The sequence below is a fragment of the Acipenser ruthenus genome, chromosome 43 (assembly GCF_902713425.1).
Source record: "Acipenser ruthenus chromosome 43, fAciRut3.2 maternal haplotype, whole genome shotgun sequence".
Taxonomy (NCBI): domain Eukaryota; kingdom Metazoa; phylum Chordata; class Actinopteri; order Acipenseriformes; family Acipenseridae; genus Acipenser; species Acipenser ruthenus.
In genome coordinates, this window is record NC_081231.1 from 9,604,050 (window position 1) to 9,628,473 (window position 24,424).

A 24,424-nucleotide genomic window follows, 5' to 3' on the forward strand; every position below is an offset into this window, starting at 1 on the left:
CTCAGTCTCCGCAGCTCTGTCTTCATGGCCTGGTTGTCCTCCTCCAATCCTCTCATCGCCGCTCTCAGCTCCTGAACCTCGGCCCTGTGTTCTGTCTTCAGCCTGTGCACCTCGTCCCTGAGCTGCTCTGATGGGCTGGCCTGGCTCAGGGTGGCCAGCTTGTGCTCAGTGTGTTCCCTGAACTCTGTGAACTGCAGCTCCAGCACTGACAGGCACTCCTTCAGGGCTCTGATGTTGCTGACCTGTCTGGGGGAGTCAGTGACAGGGCTGTGCTGGGGGCGGGGAGGCTGCCTGCTGCGTTGTGCTGGGGGTGGGGGGAGAGGCTGGGGGTTTGCAAGCTCTGGTATTGTCTTCGCTCTCTCCACACGCTCTCTCAATGCTGGGAAGCTGTGTTCAAACAGGTCCAGGCTGCTCTCTCTGCCCTGCACCATGACAGTACCATTGTTGTAGACATTGACAGTGAGCATGACGCTGTCAGCATCACTGTCCTCGAACACGGTCAGCTGCCTGCCTCTGCCGATGCCTCCCTTGCGGATGTTGCAGTAGGTGCTGCACAGCGCAGAGTGCCATGCACTGGGGTGCTCGGTGTAGAGCAGCAGGTTGCACTTGACCCTGCAGTTGTCCACTGTGGAGTAGTTTGCTATGAGAGTCTCTGGGGACTCCCTCAGCACTCTGTCTTTGTAATTTTTTCTTTGCTTTGCAGAGCTCAGCTCCTCTGGGTATTCTATTTCAATGCTGCAGCAGCCGTTGCTGCTCAGCCTGTCAAAAACTGTTACATTTTCAAATGTATCAAATTCACTGGCAGTTGGGAGGCCCTCTCCAACTGTCACTTCACTCTGCATTTTTCAAAATTCCCACGGCAGTTTGTATGAAGCTATACTGACTTCACTTGCAGATTACAGGTGATGATGACTATTATTATTATTATTATTATTTTTTTTATTGGTATTTTTTGTTGTATTTTATTTATCTTGCTGGTTAATATATATTCTTACCTCCTGTTTCTGTGCTCTATTCTGGCTGCCTGTCTCTCTGTTCTCAGTATTTCTTCTGTCTTTCTTTAGTTTTTCTTTTCTTTTCTTTTCATTATTTTTCTTTCAAAATGTTCTCCTTGTCTTCAGTAAATCTTCATTTAGTATTTTATGCAAAAAAATTTCACAATTTATGACTTTAACTACTTTTAAAACGCTAATGTTTAAGAGCTCATTTTCTCGTGCTGTGCTCTCTCTCTCTGTCTCTCTCATGATAGATCTGAGATACAGAACCTCATTTGCTCTGTGTGGTATTTCTTACATCCACTAGGGGCAGTGTGATGCAGGAGAACACATTCTCTGTTACACTCTGCTCTGAATTTAGGATTTAGACATGACTATGAGAGCTCTATTGAGGACACACAGTTTTAAAATTCACCAAAATAGAACAGAAAATTATTCAAAGTAATTCTAAATAAGAAAAATAGATTAGAAAAGATAACACTTACTAAGATGGTCCTTGAATTCCATAATATAATATTAATACAACATTATGTGTTAAACTTGAACTCATGAAAGCAAGGGAATGCCACAGCACACATAACTAAGATGAATCCAGGTCATGCTTTAACATTGATACTGACACACTGTGATATCATTATACACTGTGGCCAGGGATATTCAACCCACACAGTGGAACATCTTATCCAACTTTAACTGCAGACACTCCATCAAAAACTATAAGAAACTTAAGCAAGCAGGGGATGTCTCATCAGTGTTATAACAAGCACCTGGAAATGACTGCACTTTTATGAATGTAACTCTCTTTCACTCAATAGCCGGTCTGTATCCCCCCAGCAGCTAACAGCCCTGAGGTATTGTAATCTAAACTGTAAGCACTACTGGAGAGTATCTAGAACCCCTCCTCTCCGTGTCTCCTCCCTCTATTAATCAGGGTGCATTTCACAGGCAAACCCACAGCAGATAATGCAGAGGCCATGTATGCCACAGTCCCCCCAAAGTAGAAAAGGAAGGTAAGCTTTACTTTATTGATTTTTCATCCCTCCCTCCCAGTCCCTCTTCTCTAAGCACCAGGGACAGTCTCCCTCCCTCTCTCCCAGTCCCTAAACTAACCATAGAGCCAAACTCCACCTCTAGGTCCTTTAGCTCTGACCACTAGAGCCAGCCTCCCTCCCTCCTAGTCCCTCACCTCTCCACCCTGCTTGTTTGAGTGTGTGGAGAGCTGACTAATTCCTTTTCTCTCTCTCACCCTGCAGTAAATGAATGGGGTCCCCAGGAGTGAGAGCCAGCCTGAATCCAGAGACACTGAGAAAAGGAGCGTGTCAAACTGAAGGAGACAGACCCATTCTTTCAGAATGAACTGGAGAGCCCTGGGATTCAGCTCCACTCCTGCCCTTGAATTGGAAATGAATCTCACTCATCATGCTGTGAGGATTTAGGACTGAGTACTCAGAATGTTTTCCTGGGTGTGGCAGCAATGTGTGCTTCATCTAACTAGAATGACCTCTAAGCTATTGCACCAGTGCAGACACACGCTGAAGCTCTGGGCATTTTTTAATTATTTGTTTTATTTCAAGAGGAGCAAATACTGTTTTTGTTTTGAATTAATTTTTAATAATTAATCTGCTTTGCTGAGAAACTCCAAGCTTCTTGTTGTATACTGGAGTCCTGCTTCAGTGCACTGGTATTGAAGTACATTTATATAATTGTGTGAATGGGTAGAATGCTGTATGTGCAATTATTATGACAGCCCCACAATAGCAGAGCTATATACTGTAAAACAAAAGCAATTCACTAATTTTGCATTCATGCCAGAACATTTCCATAATTACTATAACATTGTAGTTTACACAGTATAGGTGTACTGTATAGACACAAACATTAGTTATTGTAAATATTTCTATAGTGGATCATCTGCAGAATGAAGTTGCCTCAGACTGTTTGACAGTAACAGAGCTGGTCCTTTTGTGGAATCACCATTAGCTGCTTATTCCTTTTGGACAAAATACGGCTTGTTTGCTTGTAGTTTGTATACGTATGCTACCATTAGTGATGATACAGTAAATGCTGAGGGAGGCTTAGTTATTTAGAGAGGGTTCAAACCCAAGGAAGACATTTACAAATAATGGGGGGTTACAGTACACTGAACTCACACACTCAAAAATAGAAAATCCTGCCAAATATTTGCTCGTTAAGCTATAACAGGTAATTGTAAGACAAGTAAAGTGAGGATTAAAACGTTACTGCATTTTACCTTTCAGTTCAGGGCGGTGAGCTTGCATGTAGTAGCTACTAGAGGCCACTAGAGGGTGCAAAAGAAACAGAGTTTAAATACTTTAATAGTAACAGGGTTAGTTTGATAGTGACAGTTAGGTTTAGGGTTAGGTTTAGGGGTAGGGGTAAGGTTTAGGGGTTAGATGTAGTGGTTAATTTTAGGGGTTAGGTGTAAGTCACATATGATGTGGTGTGGACTGAAGTTGCAACTGTATTTTGTTTTACCATATTTTTGTAAATAACTTAAGAATAGTTTTTTTTTATTATTATTTTCCGCATTGTTTTTCTTTTATATAACCAAGGTTGAGAAATCTGGTAGAATTTTGTGTTTCAGTGTGAGTTAAGTGTAAGTTGTTTTGTACCCTGTAGTGGCCTCTAGTGGCTACTACATCCAACACGCACCCTGAAATGAAAGATAATACACAGTAATGTTTTCACCTATATTTCATACGGAGTTAGGTTTTGTTTTATGTTTTGTTTATTTGTGTGTTGATTAAAAAATTAGCGCAACCGCGCTTAAAAATCCATTTCTGTTGTGCTGGGTCGTATTTTTAAAGGGGCACGAACCCGTGAGTGGTGCAATCGTTCACATATGGTGTCAGAGTGTGTGGGCGCCCCTATGACCCTAGAAATGGAGAGCATCGAGGAGTTGATCAAGCGAATCAACCGCAATACTGCTGCACAAATAGAGCAGTCTGCAAGAATGGAGAGATGGGCGATGGAGATGGGGTTGTCACCGCTGAAGAAAATGGAGCCAACAGAGTTGGAGCTGTTGCTCCAGAAATGGGAGCAGGCTAGCGCAGCTCCACAGTCTCCTGAGCCAGAAAGGGAGGAGCTGCCGCTTCCGGAGCCCAGAGGGGAGGCGAAAACATACCATGACCACAGCCCCGACCACCACCCCTACAGTCCAGTCCGGCGCCGCTGCGTCCAGTCCCTCGCCCCTTGCTCCAGGACACCCTGCCGGTCTTCCTGGACCTCCTTGTGCTGGACCTAGAGCCCAGGAGTCCAGGGGTCGGGCCAGATAGAAGAGCCTGAAAAGAGCATCACTGCTGTGCTTGTGCTGACAGACACAAGTCATCTTGACATTGGAGAGGGGAAGTACTTGCAGGGACAGTTAAACAAAGGCCATCCAGACACTGAAACTCCCTCATTATGCAAAGGCCCTGATACTAAAATAAACATTCAGTTTATATTTCTACACTTTTATTTTGGTGCTCATGAAGCTGCTGGGTTGGCATCACTGGAGGTTTTTAATCCAGAGCTGGGATAGCATGAGCAGTGGTAATGTGAGCTACCTGTGAGCTCCCGCACTCTGCCACTGGAACCATGTGTCACTGCCCAGCCAGTCTGTGACATCTCTTTTGGAGGCTGCCTGCAGTGATGCATGAGGCAGGGGCAGCTTCAGGCTGGATTGAAGTGACTGTTTGTCCAGGGGGTCCCCCTCTGTCCCAGCAGGGAGTCTCCCTCAGAGGGGTGAGGCTCTACAGCGGCTGAGCCTTTGAGGAGGGGTGGCAAGAGCCCCCAGAGCAGAGACACACAGAACACCACACTTGTAGGTTTGCATTCAGCAGGAGAATAGTTAGAGTGAAACCCTGCTTCAATGTTCCCCTCAGATTTTCACATGAATTGTTTTTCATTACACCACAGCTTTATAACAGATCTTTGCTTAATTCTAGTGAATAAATACAGCATCCTGTGTGTGACCACTAGGGGGTGCCGCAACCCCAAAAAGTTAGTCACAATAATAATATTAATAATAATAATAATAATAATAATAATAATAATAATAATTAATTCAAATAAAATAAGTCAACATATTTGTCTACTTCTTTAACTTTCTACATGAATCTGTGTATATAATCAGTTTATCATCATACAATATCAAACGTATCTAGAATTGTCTTTATTTTGCCATGTTCTTACCATGGTTTTCTTTTACAGTCAACTTTTCTAAGGAGCAGAGCAGACCTCGTCATCTAAAGATGATTGAGGGCATGTTTGGTATCAAGCTGCTCAGCTCAATCTCCCCTTTTCAGAATCCCCTCTTGTCAGTTTAACAGGGGGTGCAGGGCTGCATTCCAGTATTCAGGCACAATTTAAACCCTGCCTGCCTTCACTTCTTCTCACTAACCACAGACACGTATTTCCTTCTCAGAAATGAACACAGAGCTGACTGACCACAGAAAAGCAGAAGTGTGTTCTGTTTTTGAGATGACCTCCGCAGTGAACAGCACTGTGAGCTCCACTTTGTATCTATAATACAGATCTATCTAGAGATCTGTATCTACAATAAACCCTGTATACACACACTCATCTGCAGTGAACAGCACTGTGAGCTCCACTTTGTATCTATAATACAGATCTATCTAGAGATCAATCTACAGTAAACTCTGTATACACACACTCATCTGCAGTGAACAGCACTGTGAGGTCCACTTTGTATCTATAATACAGATCTATCTAGAGATCAATCTACAGTAAACCCTGTATTTACACACACTCATCTGCAGTGAACATTCACTGTGAGCACTTTGTATCTATAATACAGATCTATCTAGAGATCAATCTACAGTAAACCCTGTATTTACACACACCTTATTTTTGCTGGGCAAAATGAAACTGCTTTATGATTATAATGTATTTTAAATTTAAAAAGGGGTTAGACCTGACAACTAGGATTGAACTCTAGTCATTACCATTGCAGGCATGGAGATTACACACACAGAGCAATGAACTGGGCGAGGAGGTGATTGAACTCTAGTCATTACCATTGCAGGCATGGAGATTACACACACAGAGCAATGAACTGGGCGAGGAGGTGATTGAACTCTAGTCATTACCATTGCAGGCATGGAGATTACACACACAGAGCAATGAACTGGGCGAGGAGGTGATTGAACTCTAGTCATTACCATTGCAGGCATGGAGATTACACACACAGAGCAATGAACTGGGCGAGGAGGTGATTGAACTCTAGTCATTACCATTGCAGGCATGGAGATTACACACACAGAGCAATGAACTGGGTGAGGAGGTGATTGAACTCTAGTCATTACCATTGCAGGCATGGAGATTACACACACAGATCAATGAACTGGGTGAGGAGGTGATTGAACTCTAGTCATTACCATTGCAGGCATGGAGATTACACACACAGAGCAATGAACTGGGTGAGGAGGTGATTGAACTCTAGTCATTACCATTGCAGGCATGGAGATTACACACACAGAGCAATGAACTGGGTGAGGAGGTGATTGAACTCTAGTCATTACCATTGCAGGCATGGAGATTACACAGACAGAGCAATGAACTGGGCGAGGAGGTGATTGAACTCTAGTCATTACCATTGCAGGCATGGAGATTACACACACAGAGCAATGAACTGGGCGAGGAGGTGATTGAACTCTAGTCATTACCATTGCAGGCATGGAGATTACACACACAGAGCAATGAACTGGGCGAGGAGGTGATTGAACTCTAGTCATTACCATTGCAGGCATGGAGATTACACACACAGAGCAATGAACTGGGTGAGGAGGTGATTGAACTCTAGTCATTACCATTGCAGGCATGGAGATTACACACACAGAGCAATGAACTGGGTGAGGAGGTGATTGAACTCTAGTCATTACCATTGCAGGCATGGAGATTACACACACAGAGCAATGAACTGGGTGAGGAGGTGATTGGACTCTAGTCATTACCATTGCAGGCATGGAGATTACACACACAGAGCAATGAACTGGGCGAGGAGGTGATTGAACTCTAGTCATTACCATTGCAGGCATGGAGATTACACACACAGAGCAATGAACTGGGTGAGGAGGTGATTGAACTCTAGTCATTACCATTGCAGGCATGGAGATTACACACACAGAGCAATGAACTGGGTGAGGAGGTGATTGAACTCTAGTCATTACCATTGCAGGCATGGAGATTACACACACAGAGCAATGAACTGGGTGAGGAGGTGATTGAACTCTAGTCATTACCATTGCAGGCATGGAGATTACACACACAGAGCAATGAACTGGGTGAGGAGGTGATTGAACTCTAGTCATTACCATTGCAGGCATGGAGATTACACACACAGAGCAATGAACTGGGTGAGGAGGTGATTGAACTCTAGTCATTACCATTGCAGGCATGGAGATTACACACACAGAGCAATGAACTGGGTGAGGAGGTGATTGAACTCGTCATTACAATTGCAGGCATGGAGATTACACACACAGAGCAATGAACTGGGTGAGGTGATTGAACTCTAGTCATTACCATTGCAGGCATGGAGATTACACACACAGAGCAATGAACTGGGTGAGGAGGTGATTTAACTCGTCATTACCATTGCAGGCATGGAGATTACACACACAGAGCAATGAACTGGGTGAGGAGGTGATTTACAGAGGTGAAAGAAACATGAAGATTCTTTGTTTCACAAAAAACCAAAGATTTTGCTTTAATCAGCCATCATCCTTATTTTACATTTTCCCATTAGTAGCACAGTAGAACATTGAAGGTATCATTTAAAAAGATAAATGGGTTAAACATAATAATTTAATTATTTGAAGACTTAAACACTAAACACAAATGTTTGTGCATATTCACTTTATTATGCATCAGTTTAAACTAAGAATTAAAGAATGCTTTATATTGTGGAGCACATTGTTTTTATGTGTGTATTGTATCACAGAAATATCAGTAATTCTGTTTGAAATATCTAGGCCTTGCCCCTTTTTCTCTGAACTCATTCAAGGAGGAATTATCAACCAATGCAGTCTAAACTGAACAGTGTAAAAGCTGAACAGTGTTTTGGTGCCACCTACTGGATACATTGAAGCATTGCAAATTGTCGTTTATAAGTTTTGAAGGGCTACAACCTAACGCCTCTCAAATAGAATACTGGTGTTATTAATAAAACCTGAGAGATGTCTCGTCATGTTTTAATAATAAACGCTTTCTGCAATGCACACATTCTGTAGGCTGCTCATTCACCTTCACTCGTGTTGCTTCTCCTGAATGAATACACTTTGTACAGACCGGGGACAATCCAATCTGCGCAGTCATAAGCAGTTAAACTACTAAAACATTTTAAAAATACTGTAACTGGACTGTTTAATACAAACCTCTCACTCTCTGACATATATGATCTGATTTCATTATTCATTCAATACATTTAGTTTATTAACCTGCTCTGTCACTCCACTGGGTAGTTATTCATATAATAAAAAGCATTTCATTCAAAGAGCTTTAGTTTTCTAACGCCTCTCAGGGTTTTCTTGTGGAATGGGACGCTTTTTAATCACAATAAGACACCTCAGGACATCTTTTCAAAGCTTTTACGCCAGTCTTTAATTAACTCCTATTTATTTTAAAGAGGTAACCACCTGTTCATTTTACAAAACTAGAACCACACAGCTGAGTAATACACTGTATTTCAAGCCCTCTTCAGCACTCTCAGTGTGTTTAGTTTTTCATGTTGTAACATTAACATGATGTCTTGTCCTTTTTTAAATCAATAGCAGTTAATTAAAGCCTGGAGGAAGCGCTTTGATAACGCGTCCCCTCGAGTCTCACAGAGCAGCGCACTCCTTGGCGTGTCTCATTGCTGGTGACTCTTCTGCTGCTGTGGACGCGGCTCTGTTGCCTGGTTTAGTTCGCAGCGCAGTCTGAGGAAGATTCTAAATCTGTGCCGCTGGACAGCAGGGAGGAATACTGTCCTGGATAAAGAATAGGAGACAAGAATACAGTTTAAGAGAAACTAAATAAAAGCATGGGGTAGAAATAGCAGAGGTTACTGCCTGGAAGTTTACTCGTAAAGAAGGACCTTTCTGCGACCCTGTGCTGTATTTACCAAAAACAAGTTCACACGCCCTGAACCTCCAAGACTAGCGAAGAGAAAGCTATAAAACTGCGAGCATGCCTGCGCCATTGTGGATCTGTTTGTGACAACGGCGCTCAACTTGAATTAAATTAATATACGTCTAAAAACATTATCAGGGATATACCGTTAGTGTTTGAACATCTCATTCGGAAGAAGAGGACGGGAAATATCAATATAATTACACGAAACACAGATTATATATCTGCGTGAAACTCACAGCATCGACGCTGCGGCCGCCTGATAGAGAAAGGACTATACCAACTCCGGCATGGGGGAGGGGTTACCTGAATTCAAATTGTATTCACTGGGAAAAATATAGAACTACAAACAGCTCGATTATGATGTTAAAATTGAAAGTCATATTCATTTTTTATTAAAAGATTCCCGGTATCACAATTCCCTTTGCGGTTCATATTCGATGAATTGTCAGACCGCGCTGATCGGTTTGTATTTTGTGATTGGTATATTCCTCGTTCTGTGGGAGACAGACCCGTTCAGACACTGAGGGAGAGCAGAGAGGAGGTGAGAGAGTCTGCATGGAGCTCTACAATGTGTTTATAAACTACAGAGCGCTGTTATATTGTATTATTTTGAAAGGTCCGGGTTGTAGTGTGGTAGGAGCGCGTTGTTTTATCCGTTCAGACACTGAGGGAGAGCAGAGAGGAGGTGAGAGAGTCTGCATGGAGCTCTACAATGTGTTTATAAACTACAGAGCGCTGTTATATTGTATTATTTTGAAAGGTCCGGGTTGTAGTGTGGTAGGAGCGCGTTGTTTTATCCGTTCAGACACTGAGGGAGAGCAGAGAGGAGGTGAGAGAGTCTGCATGGAGCTCTACAATGTGTTTATAAACTACAGAGCGCTGTTATATTGTATTATTTTGAAAGGTCCGGGTTGTAGTGTGGTAGGAGCGCGTTGTTTTATCCGTTCAGACACTGAGGGAGAGCAGAGAGGAGGTGAGAGAGTCTGCATGGAGCTCTACAATGTGTTTATAAACTACAGAGCGCTGTTATATTGTATTATTTTGAAAGGTCCGGGTTGTAGTGTGGTAGGAGCGCGTTGTTTTTGTGTGTGTGTGTGTGTTGTATTTGTGAAGCGGCGTGTCTGTGTCAGCGCGTTTGTTTTTCTTCTCATCCTCTCATTCACAGTCTGTGTGTTTCAGGGCTGACAGCTTCGCGGGTTTCCAGACAGATTCTCATTGTTCTGAAAGCGTCTCGCGGGTAAATACGGGTTTCGTTCTGTTACCCGGAGCGCGCGCCGGCTGCTCGTGGCTGTGTCTTTCTGACGTCACACGCAGCTTGTAGAGAAGCGCGTCTCCAAACCTCGCAGCGCAGCTCAGTGACGCGCTTGAAAACGCGACACAGCATTCCCTAATAACACTTGCCATGCATTATGACTTCAAAGTCATCACTGTAAGGCGATGACCTTATTATTTAATGATTTTATTTTGTTTTATTTTACTTTATTATTTATTTGATCACCACTTGTCATGACAACACACTGTTTATGTATGTATGTAGTACTTATTTTAAGGTAATAAATAAACACAATTCTCTAGGGATTTATTTATTTTTAATTCTTATTACTCTCTTACATCTCATTACATTATGTATGTGTGTGGAGATTAGATAAAGGGCTATTTGGAAGAGAAAATGGGAGGCACTTTTTTACACAGAGAATTGTGAGAGTCTGGAACCAACTCCCCAGTAACATTGTTGAAGCGACACCCTGGGATCCTTCAAGAAACAGATTCTAATAATAATAATACTAACAATCTTTAGTTTTATGTAGCGCCTTTCACAGTGGACCACCATCACAAAGCAGTGTGTGAGCTATGCATCAGCTGCAGAGTCACTTACAACAACGTCTCACCCCAAAGGCAGAGCACAAGGAGGTGAAGTGACTTGCTCAGGGTCACACAATGAGTCAGTGGCTGAGCTGGGATTTGAACCGGGGACCTCCTGGCTACAAGTCTGTTTCTTTAACCACTGGACCACACAGCCTCTTAAAAGGAACAATAAGCTCCTAACAACCAAGGTTTGAGAACAAAATGACTCTTTGCTGATCAGTCTTTAAGAGAATATTATAAAACACCAAACATACTTATTAAACGAAAAGAGAACTATAGTAACTTTCATCCATCATTCTTGAGATTAGAGAGATAGAATCCTATAGCACTATATTTAAATAAATGCATTTCTTTTTCAGATGCTACTAAGCAGAATCCTGTGTGCTGTCATGGACAGTGTGGAGATGGAATCTGTCCAGATTAAAGAGGAGTTCTCTGAACCTGAACTTGTCCCCTTTAGAGTGGAGTTCTCTGGGCTGGCTTCCCTCCTCATTAAACAGGAGCTCTGTGAGATGCAATGTGACAGCAGTCAGCCACAGGTCTCTGAGGTTAAAGCTGAGCGCAATGAATTGGAGATCCCGCAGACAGAAGAACCCCTTCCTGTGAAACAAGAAGAGGTGCTGGAAATTAACCATATTAAACAGGAGCCCCCTGAAGTAGAGTTTGACCATGTGGAACCAGGGAAGGAAGAATCCGAGGACTTCAAACCAAACATCCCTGAGCTGGAGAGAGTCTGTGTGAGAGAGCAAGGCGCTGGAGAGGAAGGTTGTCTCAACAGCATACAAGGAGGTGGAAAGGAAGGCAGGTGCTCACATTCAGAATGCAGTCTAGCAGGTGAGTGACTTCCAGTAGCTGTGACATTGTCATTCTAGATTGCGTGATATCCACAGTGTGGCAGAGAGAGAGGGAGGGAGGGAGCATGTGGGTTACATTACTAGCTATTTGTTTTTTCCTGTACCACTCACACCAGTTCAGGATAGGACTCACTACTGGCGATCTTAAGATACAGTTATAAGCCTCTTTCACACGGGGACTCCTACCCGATTATACCAAGGGGAGAAGAGCTAAAATACTGTATATAACATTAGAAATGTTCAGTGTCTAAATAGAGGGATATTATTGTACATGTGTAGCGTTATTAGGGGTGCTTGATTCCGTTTCATTTATTTCACACTTTTAGACTTCTACAAATATATACTTTAAACGTTCAAGTAAAAACATTGAGAGTGCTATATCTTTTTAAATAAATAGCTTTCTATAAATTATCGCATAGCCTATATGTCTGTAAAAATGTCTTCTGATTTTTCAGTGATTTACCTCCGCTTATCAACGATTATCCATGCACTGATGTTTTATTTTTTAAAATAAACAAACGTTAGTTTATTTTTTTTTTAACAGACGCTCTAATAACTAAAACAGTGTTGTGCATAATAGTTAAACAAAAAGGCACGACTTGCATTTAAATGAGAACACTTCAATTATATAAAAAACAAAAAATACAAAGGACTTACATTTAACAACTGAAAAGAATATGCGTGCGTCTGCATCAGATTAACATTGTAATAATAATTTAAAATACTGTATTTAACAGAAGTAATTTCTGAACTATGGTTGTTCAATACTGTTCACATTTTATGTCCAAAAGCAAAGCGTTTGAATTAATCTCTCAAACCGTGACTAATGTAACAATTGTACTAAATTCATCTTATTTTTCTATAGTATTGCCATATAATCCAAACACAACGTGCTTTGAAACAAAAGGTAATTGGTAGATTTAATAGATAAAAGAAAGTGTTTTTCTTAATTTTTAAATGAAGAAGCCGTGCATCCAATAGGCCTGCTTGTGATTGGTCTTCTCCAAGACGAATGTAAAGGCTTGAAGTGTGTATCCTAGCAACGCGCTGATCTGCCATACCAGCACACACTCACACTCAAGGATTTAATGCAAACCAGCAAGACTAAAAATCTGGATCAACAAAACACATGAACTTGTTGAATCAGTTGCGATCGTCTCAGTAATCAACCATGGTATTGTGTTTTCAGCCTGAGTTTTATCACGTTTCCTGCACTACCATCCATGCACTTGCATTGTTGTTTGCCTGGGCTCCACCTCCTCCTCACTAGATCCAGCACCAGTAGTTATATTTTCATGTATTTTAACATTGTTCCTGTACTGCTGCTGTAACTAAGCTCTGCAGAGCACAGTCTCCCTTTATATCACAATGTGCCCAGACAACGCTTCGGTTATTTAGATCTCCCGAAGATAACATTGATAGTCATGAGAGCAAAAGCATGCTGGAAACTGCGAGGTGAATATCCAGTGACAATGATGTCACGTGACAAAGGTAGGAAATGGACAACGAAAGAAAACTCTGAGTAGCCGTTATTTGCAGACACGCTCCTGTTCTTAATATTTGAACTGCACATTGGACAAAGTTTAAACAATTCAGCAAAATTAAAAACATTTGACACTTTGCTAACGTTTAACCGTTTAAACTTTGAATGATTAACACCCCTAAACGTAATCCTATTGAAAAATATATAATTGTAGGGTGTTTTAGAAGAAATAGACCCGAAACATTACAGGAGAACTCTGAGGGCAGATTTTGATCCCAGGGCTCAGTTTCACCAGCGTCAGTCTTTACTGACTTTGCTTTTACACATAATGTAAAAAGAGTATGTATCGGGATTCTGAAAAATATAGCGTTCCACGTCCCCACGTGTTGCTACAACTGTTTAAATAACGTACCTGTCATTTCATTGTTCACTTCCAGACAACTTTTAACACATGACTTTAGTCTGTTGCAAAGCTCTTTTAGAAATGTCTGCTCTAGTGCATTGAGGTTTGAGATCTGTACTCTAAATCGCTGCAGGAAGAGAGATCCATAAAACAGAGGTGTCTGAATAAATCGAGTATTCTAAATGAAATTACTACTCGAAACAGTGTGATCAAGATTTGAGTACTCGTTAATTTCTAAAACAAATGGAAAAATGAGCGAACTACACCCGAAAAAGCTTGACGTGGTATTTTGACAGAGGAGCAAGTTAAAAGTGATCAGCCACTACAATTGTCACCTCACTGATAGGTGAGGCATCTCGACTGAAACAAGCAAGCAGTGCATCTTTTACTGTGTGCAGTGGAGATGTGAGGCGTCTCGACTGAAACAAGCAAGCAGTGCATCTTTACTGTGCTCAGTGCAGATGTGAGGCGTCTCGACTGAAACAAGCAAGCAGTGCATCTTTTACTGTGTGCAGTGGGGATGTGAGGCATCTCGACTGAAACAAGCAAGCAGTGCATCTTTTACTGTGTGCAGTGGGGATGTGAGGCGTCTCGACTGAAACAAGCAAGCAGTGCATCTTTTACTGTGTGCAGTGGGGATGTATCCACTGTAAGCTGTATCCACACCGGACGCAAGCAACACAAGCAAATCATTTAGAAGTCATTGCAGTCAAATGGGTGTATCCACACCAGCAGCGAGTGATGGCACTGCTGGACATCTTCCGATTGCGAAGGGAAGTAAGCATGATGTGTCTTTCATCTGCTGCAGTAAGTTTCCTTGGCCGACCACTGCGTCTACGGTCCTCAACGTTGCCCGTTTCTTTGTGCTTCTTCAAAAGAGCTTGGACAGCACATCTGGAAACCCCTGTCTGCCTTGAAATTTCTGCCTGGGAGAGACCTTGCTGATGCAGTATAACTACCTTGTGTCTTGTTGCTGTGCTCAGTCTTGCCATGGTGTATGACTTTTGACAGTAAACTGTCTTCAGCAACCTCACCTTGTTAGCTGAGTTTGGCTGTTCCTCACCTAGTTTTATTCCTCCTACACAGCTGTTTCTGTTTCAGTTAATGATTGTGTTTCAACCTACATATTGAATTGATGATCTTTAGCACCTGTTTGGTATAATTGTTTAATCATACACCTGACTATATGCCTACAAAATCCCTGACTTTGTGCAAGTGTACCTAGAAGAATTGATGCTGTTTTGAAGGCAAAGGGTGGTCACACCAAATATTGATTTGGGGTAGATTTTTCTTCTGTTCACTCACTTTGCATTTTGTTAATTGATAAATATAAACTATTTTTGAAAAGCATTCTTACTTTACAGCATTTTTTCACACCTGCCTAAAACTTTTGCACAGTACTGTATGTACAGTGCCTTGCGAAAGTATTCGGCCCCCTTGAACTTTGCGACCTTTTGCCACATTTCAGGCTTCAAACATAAAGATATGAAACTGTAATTTTTTGTGAAGAATCAACAACAAGTGGGACACAATCATGAAGTGGAACGAAATTTATTGGATATTTCAAACTTTTTTAACAAATAAAAAACTGAAAAATTGGGCGTGCAAAATTATTCAGCCCCCTTAAGTTAATACTTTGTAGCGCCACCTTTTGCTGCGATTACAGCTGTAAGTCGCTTGGGGTATGTCTCTATCAGTTTTGCACATCGAGAGACTGAAATTTTTGCCCATTCCTCCTTGCAAAACAGCTCGAGCTCAGTGAGGTTGGATGGAGAGCATTTGTGAACAGCAGTTTTCAGTTCTTTCCACAGATTCTCGATTGGATTCAGGTTTGGACTTTGACTTGGCCATTCTAACACCTGGATATGTTTATTTGTGAACCATTCCATTGTAGATTTTGCTTTATGTTTTGGATCATTGTCTTGTTGGAAGACAAATCTCCGTCCCAGTCTCAGGTCTTTTGCAGACTCCATCAGGTTTTCTTGCAGAATGATCTTGTATTTGGCTCCATCCATCTTCCCATCAATTTTAACCATCTTCCCTGTCCCTGCTGAAGAAAAGCAGTCCCAAACCATGATGCTGCCACCACCATGTTTGACAGTGGGGATGGTGTGTTCAGGGTGATGAGCTGTGTTGCTTTTACGCCAAACATAATGTTTTGCATTGTTGCCAAAAAGTTCGATTTTGGTTTCATCTGACCAGAGCACCTTCTTCCACATGTTTGGTGTGTCTCCCAGGTGGCTTGTGGCAAACTGTAAACGACACTTTTTATGGATATCTTTAAGAAATGGCTTTCTTCTTGCCACTCTTCCATAAAGGCCAGATTTGTGCAGTATATGACTGATTGTTGTCCTATGGACAGAGTCTCCCACCTCAGCTGTAGATCTCTGCAGTTCATCCAGAGTGATCATGGGCCTCTTGGCTGCATCTCTGATCAGTCTTCTCCTTGTATGAGCTGAAAGTTTAGAGGGACGGCCAGGTCTTGGTAGATTTGCAGTGGTCTGATACTCCTTCCATTTCAATATTATCGCTTGCACAGTGCTCCTTGGGATGTTTAAAGCTTGGGGAATCTTTTTGTATCCAAATCCGGCTTTAAACTTCTCCACAACAGTATCTCGGACCTGCCTGGTGTGTTCCTTGTTCTTCATGATGCTCTCTGCGCTTTAAACGGACCTCTGAGACTATCATTGCAGGTGCATTTATACGGAGACTTGATTACACACAGGTGGATTCTATTTATCATCATTAGTCATTTAGGTCAACATTGGATCATTCAGAGATCCTCACTGAACTTCTGGAGAGAGTTTGCTGCACTGAAAGTGAAGGGGCTGAATAATTTTGCACGCCCAATTTTTCAGTTTTTTATTTGTTAAAGTTTGAAATATCCAATAAATTTCGTTCCACTTCATGATTGTGTCCCACTTGTTGTTGATTCTTCACAAAAAATTACAGTTTCATATCTTTATGTTTGAAGCCTGAAATGTGGCAAAAGGTCGCAAAGTTCAAGGGGGCCGAATACTTTCGCAAGGCACTGTATGTGTATATATATATATATATATATATATATATATATATATATATATATATATATATATACAGTGCCGTCCTACCCCACAACTTCCAAGTGAAAAAAATATTCTAGAAATTTGTAGAAATTTAATTAAAAATAAAATCTGAAATAGCTTGTTTGGATAAGTGTCCACCCCGCTTGTAATAGCAATCCTAAAGTAGCTCAGATGTAACCAATAGCCTTCAAAATCACACACCAAGTTGTGGCCTCCACCTGTGTTAAATTGTAGTGATTTCAGGATAAATTCAGCAGTTTCTGTAGGTTCCCTCTGCTGGGTAGTGCATTTCAAAGCAAAGACCATGAACACCAAGGCGCTTTCAAAAGACCTCTGGGACAAAGTTGTTGAAAGGCACAGATCAGGGGATGGGTATAAAAAAAATATCAAAGGCCTTGAATATCCCTTGGAGCACGATCAAGACGATTATTAAGAAGTGGAAGGTGTATGGCACCACCAAGACCCTGCCTAGATTAGGCCGTCCCTCCAAACTGGATGACTGAGCAAGGAGACTGAACAGAGAGGCTACCAAGAGGCCAATGACAACTTTGCAAGAGCTACAGGCTTTTATGGCCAAGATTGGTCAAAGTGTGCATGTGACAACAATATCCCAAGCACTCCACAAATCTGGCCTGTTTGGTAGGGTGGCAAGAAGGAAGCCGTTACTCAAGAAACCCCACCTTGAATCCCATTTGAAGTATGCAAAAAAACACGCAGGAGATTCTGTAGCCATGTGGCAAAAAGTTTTGTGGTCTGACAAAACTAAAATTGAACTTTTAGGCCTAAATTCAAAGCGTTGTGTTTGGCACAAACCCAACACAGCGCATCACCCAAAGAACACCATCCCTACTGTGAAGCATGGTGGTGGCAGCATCATGTTATGGGGATGTTTCTCATCGGCAGGGACTGGTGCACTTGTCAGGATTATTATTATTATTTATTTCTTAGCAGACGTCCTTATCCAGGGCGAATTACAATTGTTACAAGATATCACATTATTTTTACATACAATTAACCATTTATACAGTTGGGTTTTTATTGGAGCAATCTAGGTAAAGTACCTTGCTCAAGGGTACAGCAGCAGTGTCCCCTACCAGGGATTGAACTCACGACCTTTCAGTCAAGAGTCCAGAGCCCTGACCACTACTGCACACTGATAGAAGGGAAAATGAATGGAGCAAAGTACAGTGAAGTCCTTGAGGAAAACCTGCTGCCCTCTGCAAGAAACCTGAAACTGGGATGGAAGTTCACCTTTCAGCATGACAACAACCCAAAGCACACAGCCAAATCTACACTGGAGTGGCTAAGGAACAAAAAGGTAAATGTTATCGAGTGGCCCCGTCAGAGCCCCGACCTAAATCCAATCGAAAATTTGTGGCATTACTTGAAGATTGCTGTCCATCAACGCTCCCCAAGGAACTTGACAGAGCTTTAACAGTTTTGTAAAGAAGAATGGTCAAATATTGCCTAATCTAGGTGTTCAAAGTTGGTAGAGACCTATCCCAACAGACTGACAGCTGTAATTGCTGCCAAAGGTGCTTCCACCAAGTATTAACTCAGGGGGTTGGAGACTTATCCATTTATGATCTTCCAGTTTTGTATTTGTAATATATCATCTTTTTCTCAATAAAAAAACCTTTTTTCCCCCTAACAGTGTGGAGTATGGTGTGTAGATAAGTGGAAAAAATCCTCATTTAAATGCATGAAACTGAGGCACTGACACAACAAAATGTGAAAAAAAGTTCAAGAGGGTGTAGACTTTCCATAGGCCCTGTGCATAAGAACATAAGAACATAAGAAAGTTTACAAACGAGAGGAGGCCATTCAGCCCATCTTGCTCGTTTGGTTTAGTAGCTTATTGATCCCAGAATCTCATCAAGCAGCTTCTTGAAGGATCCCAGGGTGTCAGCTTCAACAACATTACTGGGGAGTTGGTTCCAGACCCTCACAATTCTCTGTGTAAAAAAGTGCCTCCTATTTTCTGTTCTGAATGTCCCTTTATCTAATCTCCATTTGTGACCCCTAGTCCTTGTTTCTTTTTTCAGGTCAAAAGTGTCCCCTGGGTCGACATTGTCTATACCTTTTAGGATTTTGAATGTTTGAATCAGATCGCCTGCAAATATCTTATTATTCGAAATTCCCACCCCTAACAAAAAACGTGAGTGTTGTGTTTGTTTGTTTGTCTAGTAAACTGTTTGTTTGTTTCTAAGACTACTAACACTGTCCGGAGCTGTAGCCACAGGCCAGCATCAAACCCGGACACCAGCACTTCCCTCACAACAAATTGTATTACACACCACGAGCACTAAAATCACTCACTAAAGAACTGTGTCTGTGTTTTGTGTTACGTGTGGGTGTTAAAAGAACGGGACTTTTTGTTACGGGTCAAACCCGGGGATTCTAATTGAAGTGATACACACCACTGTATCACTTTACAACAGTATTATTTACAGCTGATTGCCGTCAGCCTCTGGACATTGTGAAACCAATACACACCCTTGCACCTGGATATAATTGTGTCTGTTTTCTTGCACCTGGATATAATTGTCTGAATGTTTTCTTCTGCACTGCTGCATTACCTTCATCTGCACTCACTTACCCACTTTGCCACAGCATCCCTATGTGTGGTTGCTGCTAATACTTTCTAAGGACCTGTCACTGTTATGAGTAATTAGAGGTTGAGGAGTCGAAACTTTCATTCTTGGTATATTCGAATATCTTATTATTCGAAATTCCACCCCTAACAAAAAACCTTACGTGCTCTGTTTTTTCTGTTCCGTACCACATCATGGATCACTATTGCTGTGTTACCTGACAATGTTGGCAATAATCCTGATGCTATCAGTGCACTAGGGTGGGCATTTTGAAAAGACCTTTGAAACATGCTTTAAAGTTATGTGTAAAAAGTTGTCATGATGTTAGCATTGAAAAGAAATGACAGGTACGTTATTTAAACAGTTGTAGCAACACATGGGGATGTGGAACGCTATATTTTTGGAACCCCACTACGTACTCTAAGTTTTTAACTTTGAGCTGGTGTAACCCAGTGCAAGCCCCCACAGCTGAAATTCATATGCTTTAATCCACTCCTCCACCATTGTTGAACTCCATGGCAGTGCTTCACAACTCAGTGGGGCTCGGGCACAGAAATATCGCGTGTGCACGTCCAGCAATCTTTGAGAAACTGCCTCTGCACAGGGCATACACAATTCTATGGGGTACAGAAATCTGCATAACACCCGTCAGGACAATTTGATTTTGAGATGCATGCCTTGGTTTGAATGTCAGTGAAGTCAAGTTTTATCTGTATATCTAGTTTGCCTATGTGTTAATCCGGCCCTGCACATGCCCTGAGAGTTGGTTCATACATCACTGCAGATGAATGCGATACATCCAGCGCAGACCCCATGTGATTTCAGGTCACAGACGCATGAGAAAAGGCTGTACGACTTTCCAAAAAAGATGCATGTCGCAAGAGTCTGTGTGACCTGTCACACAGGATCAGAGACCCTCAACTCCGACCACAAATTATGTCGGAGTCTGAATTATGAACCAACCTTAAGCCTACAAGCAGCCCCTCTTACTTTCTTTCCTGTTCATGTTTTCCAGGTTCCAGTCCAGCAGCTAAAGCGATGGCAGGCGGTGGAGAATATCCTGACTGTGGGAAAGGTTTCACCCAGCGAACTCACACAGGCGAGAAACCGTATTGCTGCACTGACTGTGGGAAGAGTTTCAGTCAGTCAAACATCCTTGTTTTACACCAGCGAATTCACACAAGAGAGAAACTGTATCCTGCTCTGACTGTGGGAAGAGTTTCAGTCAGTCAAACAGCCTTGTTTTTCACCAGCGAACTCACACAGGAGAGAAACCGTATCGCTGTTTTGACTGTGGGAAGAGTTTCAGTCGGTCAGGCAGCCTTGTTTTACACAAACGAACTCACACAGGAGAGCAACCATATCACTGCTCTGACTGTGGGAAGAGTTTCAGTCAGTCAAACAGCCTTGTTTTACACCAGCGAACTCACACAGGAGAGAAACCGTATCACTGCTCTGACTGTGGGAAGAATTTCAGTCGGTCAGGCAGCCTTGTTTCACACCAGCGAACTCACACAGGAGAGAAACCTTATCGCTGCTCTGACTGTGGGAAGATTCAGACAGTTATGCAGCCTTGTTGCACACCAGCGAACTCACACAGGAGAGAAACCGTATCACTGCTCTGACTGTGGGAAGAGTTTCAGTCAGTTAGGAAGCCTAAAAGGACACCAGCGAACTCACACAGGAGAGAAACTGTATCACTGCTCTGACTGTGGGAAGAGTTTCAGTTGGTCAGACAGCCTTGTTTCACACCAGCAAACTCACACAGGAGAGAAACTGTGTCTCTTAAACAAGCCCTTCCAAAACACCAGTGAATTCACAGAGGAGAGGAACCTTAAATACTGATTTGTGTATCACTCTTAAGAACATGCATTTTAAATTATAAAAATGCAAATCCACTCTCTTGCTCTCTGTCAAAGTGGGCAGAGACGCGGACACGTCACAAGTCAAACACTTCTCTGCTGTCAGTTTAACTCAGGCTGTCAATGCAGTCAGTGCCTGGGAGTGGGAATATGCAGAAAGGAAACTATTCCACACCTCATCTGATGGACGAGTCAGGAGAAATTGATAACTCGGTGTGGAAATGAGTTTCAGGATTTAACATTTAAACTTCATTAACTTGAAAATAAATAAATTGACGGGAATGAGTATCCAGACCTCTAATGTAGCATCCCAGAGACGAGACTGCAGCGTCCTTACTGGGCAACCGCCTGCAGGATGTGTCTTGTAAAGTCATCACGATTCAAAAACGAATGAAAACTGATAGTGTTGCATGACTGTATTATGACATGAATGAGTGAATATTGCGTGACGTGTCGCTTTGCAGTGTGCATTGTCCATGCTTGTGTTTGTGCTGCCATTGTAAAGTGCCCCGAGTAATAGCAGTGCAGCAGGCATGTGTACGGGTCTTGGGTACAGAAAGTCAGCGGTTTCATCCCTGGCTCTTTCTTGCTCTTTTGCAATATCTTGCACTTGGTGACAAATTCCCAATGAAAATGTAGCTGAGCTATGACTATTAATCAGGGTTCGTACGCTAGTCTGGAGTCTGGAAAAAGTATGGAAAAATGCAAAACTGATTTCCAGGGCTTGAAAATGCTTGAAAAACCACGTCTCCGTTATGAAAGTCTTGAAAAGTCTGGAATTTTACTAGCATCACGGGAGAATGAAAATGATTCTGCGATTACTTTTATTATTAATAATAATTGATCTCTAAAGCGGGTCAGCAGCTCTAGCAGTAACTGTCTAGACAGTTTACTAGTAGCAGCTATGTTGCTTGTGACCAAATTCCGTGAGGATTGCCCCGTGTAACACCCCTGACAACGCCCTGACAACTCAATAGCAATCCTATCCAGTCAGCGCACTGGTATATGTCACATGACTGTCTGCTCCAGTGAAACGAAGGGTAAAATGGAGTCTACGACAGCCAAGGCTATGATTTTTACAGACTGGAATTGCAAGCTACTGTACTCTGCTCACCGAGATTCACATTTTGTTATCTTGTTGTTACCTTTATTAAATCGTTAATGTTATTTCCCAACCCAGGAAAAAAAAAATCGAATACGATAGTTAGGGTGTATTCAAACTGGGTTCATTTCAAACATCCTCAGTTCGGTTCGTTTGCTTTGAAGCAGTGTATCAATGTGCTAGCTGTTCACACTTGCCTTGTATACAAACGTACTGAGTTTGTTTGGAAATTAACTGGGGCTCGTTTTCGTGGTTCACTTCCGTGTTTTCCCAGGACTCAGTTCACTTGTGTTCATATTGAAATAATCAGGGCAGCAGTGTGGAGTAGTGGTTAGGGCTCTGGACTTTTGACAGGAGGGTTGTGGGTTCAATCCCAGGTGGGGACACTGCTGCTGTACCCTTGAGCAAGGTACTTTACCTAGATTGCTCCAGTAAAAACCCAACTGTATAAATGGGTAATTGTATGTAAAAATAATGTGTAAAAAAAAAATAATAATAATTGTATGTAAAAATAATGTTATACCTTGTAACAATTGTAAGTCGCCCTGGATAAGAGTGTCTGCTAAGAAATAAATACTAGTAATAACCATCGGATGTTTCCATTTTCTGGCATTGCTTCTTCACACTATGTAAATATTCAATTACAATAGTAGTACAGTAGCTACTGTATATATTGTTTAACATTTTGCTTTTTTTCATTTATATAAAATCCTCGTATATTGAAAAAAAAACTACGGTATTGTAATAATGACAACAGATATTTTTTAGGGATGTAGCTCCTCGTGTAAAACATTAGCATAGAGTGTGTACAGCGATAAATAAATAAATTGTGTTTTATTTCATTTATGCAAGACAACAGAGAACACGTAATTCATACCTGGGAACTATCTGGCAAACTCTGAGACTGACATCCTACTGTAGAGCATTGTTTTCTTTCTTTAAGTTTACTAAACCAAAATCAGGAACATATAATAATTTAGAAAAAAAATCTGGTCCTTTTTTTAATATAATACTTTGTATTTTAGTGTTTTTTTTTTTTTTTTTTTGCAGCACTGGTAAACATATTTACGTACACACCAAGCATAACTTTAACAAACAGACGTTTGTTAAAAACTGGACAACGAGCCGCCAAAAACGGAATGTTTAACTTGCATACTGTGCTATATTGTATAATGAAGTTGGTGCTTGCACATTCCCTCGCACAACATTGTATACAGTAATCCACATGCAGCCGTATTTTCTGCAAATGTGATTTTTTTTTTTCCAATGTCAATGATGAATCATGAAAGCGATTGGAGGCAGTTGACATCATTCAGCATGAACTTGAACAATTCTACAAAAATAAAGAAAACAGCTTATTTAAAAAAAGAAAAAGAGGTTATAGCAATCGCACCAGCCAACCGGAGCCACGGTAATTAATAAATTCCCAGGTATGTTGATATTACAGCAAATACATTTGGGTTTTGTCAGTCTGATTTTTTAATTTTTTTCTGATGAAATTTCTAACAATGCCGTTGTTTCCCCCGTTGTCCATATCACTCATCTGGACATTTTTACCACCTGTTTGTGTATGCAGTAACTGTACGCTACTGTGCAGCCAAATCTACCGGGTTCGTTTCCTATTTGCAAAAGAACCGAGACCGTCCAGTGTTCACATTCACGTTTTTTAAGCGAACCGAACTCAGTTCTTTTGCCAAACGGTCTGAGACGATCTCTTCTAGTGGTCTCAGTTCAGTTCAGTTCGGTTTGTTTGCCAATCGAACTTTGATGTTCACACTGCTCTCCAAACGAACCGAACCGTACTGAGTACGAAAAAAAGCTCCAGTGTGAACAGGCCCTTATTATCACCGACTCGGATTAAAAAAATAAATAACCTCTTTCTGCAGCCCCTTGGTTTGTGCAAATGTAGCATGTTAACATCGCTTTTTTCATTGCTTTAATTTGATTAATAAAACGTACCGGTAATTTTATTTTAAATGTATGGTGCTTGCTTGTAACTTACAGTACCGAGTGCAGCAACTGTCTCGAGTCCAAACCGTTAGCTGAGTGTACTATTTACATCCT

General features: G+C 41.6%; 1 protein-coding gene across 1 annotated transcript; it reads left to right on the forward strand.

Annotated features, from left to right (window-relative positions):
- The first annotated feature begins 11,363 nt into the window (after positions 1-11,363).
- On the forward strand, positions 11,364-23,482 carry LOC131709420 (transcriptional repressor RHIT-like). The gene is made up of 2 exons (XM_059011945.1): positions 11,364-11,831; positions 20,412-23,482. Exons 1-2 carry the CDS (start codon positions 11,387-11,389, stop codon positions 21,239-21,241), a joined length of 1,275 nt encoding a protein of 424 aa, XP_058867928.1. The 5' UTR covers positions 11,364-11,386; the 3' UTR covers positions 21,242-23,482.
- Positions 23,483-24,424: the final 942 nt, after the last annotated feature.

Coding starts and splice junctions, on each gene's coding strand:
- LOC131709420 (XM_059011945.1), top strand. CDS start 11,387: ATGGACAGTGTGGAGATGGAATCTGTCCAGATTAAAGAGGAGTTCTCT. Junction 11,832..20,411: donor TTCAGAATGCAGTCTAGCAG/GTGAGTGACTTC, acceptor CATGTTTTCCAG/GTTCCAGTCCAGCAGCTAAA.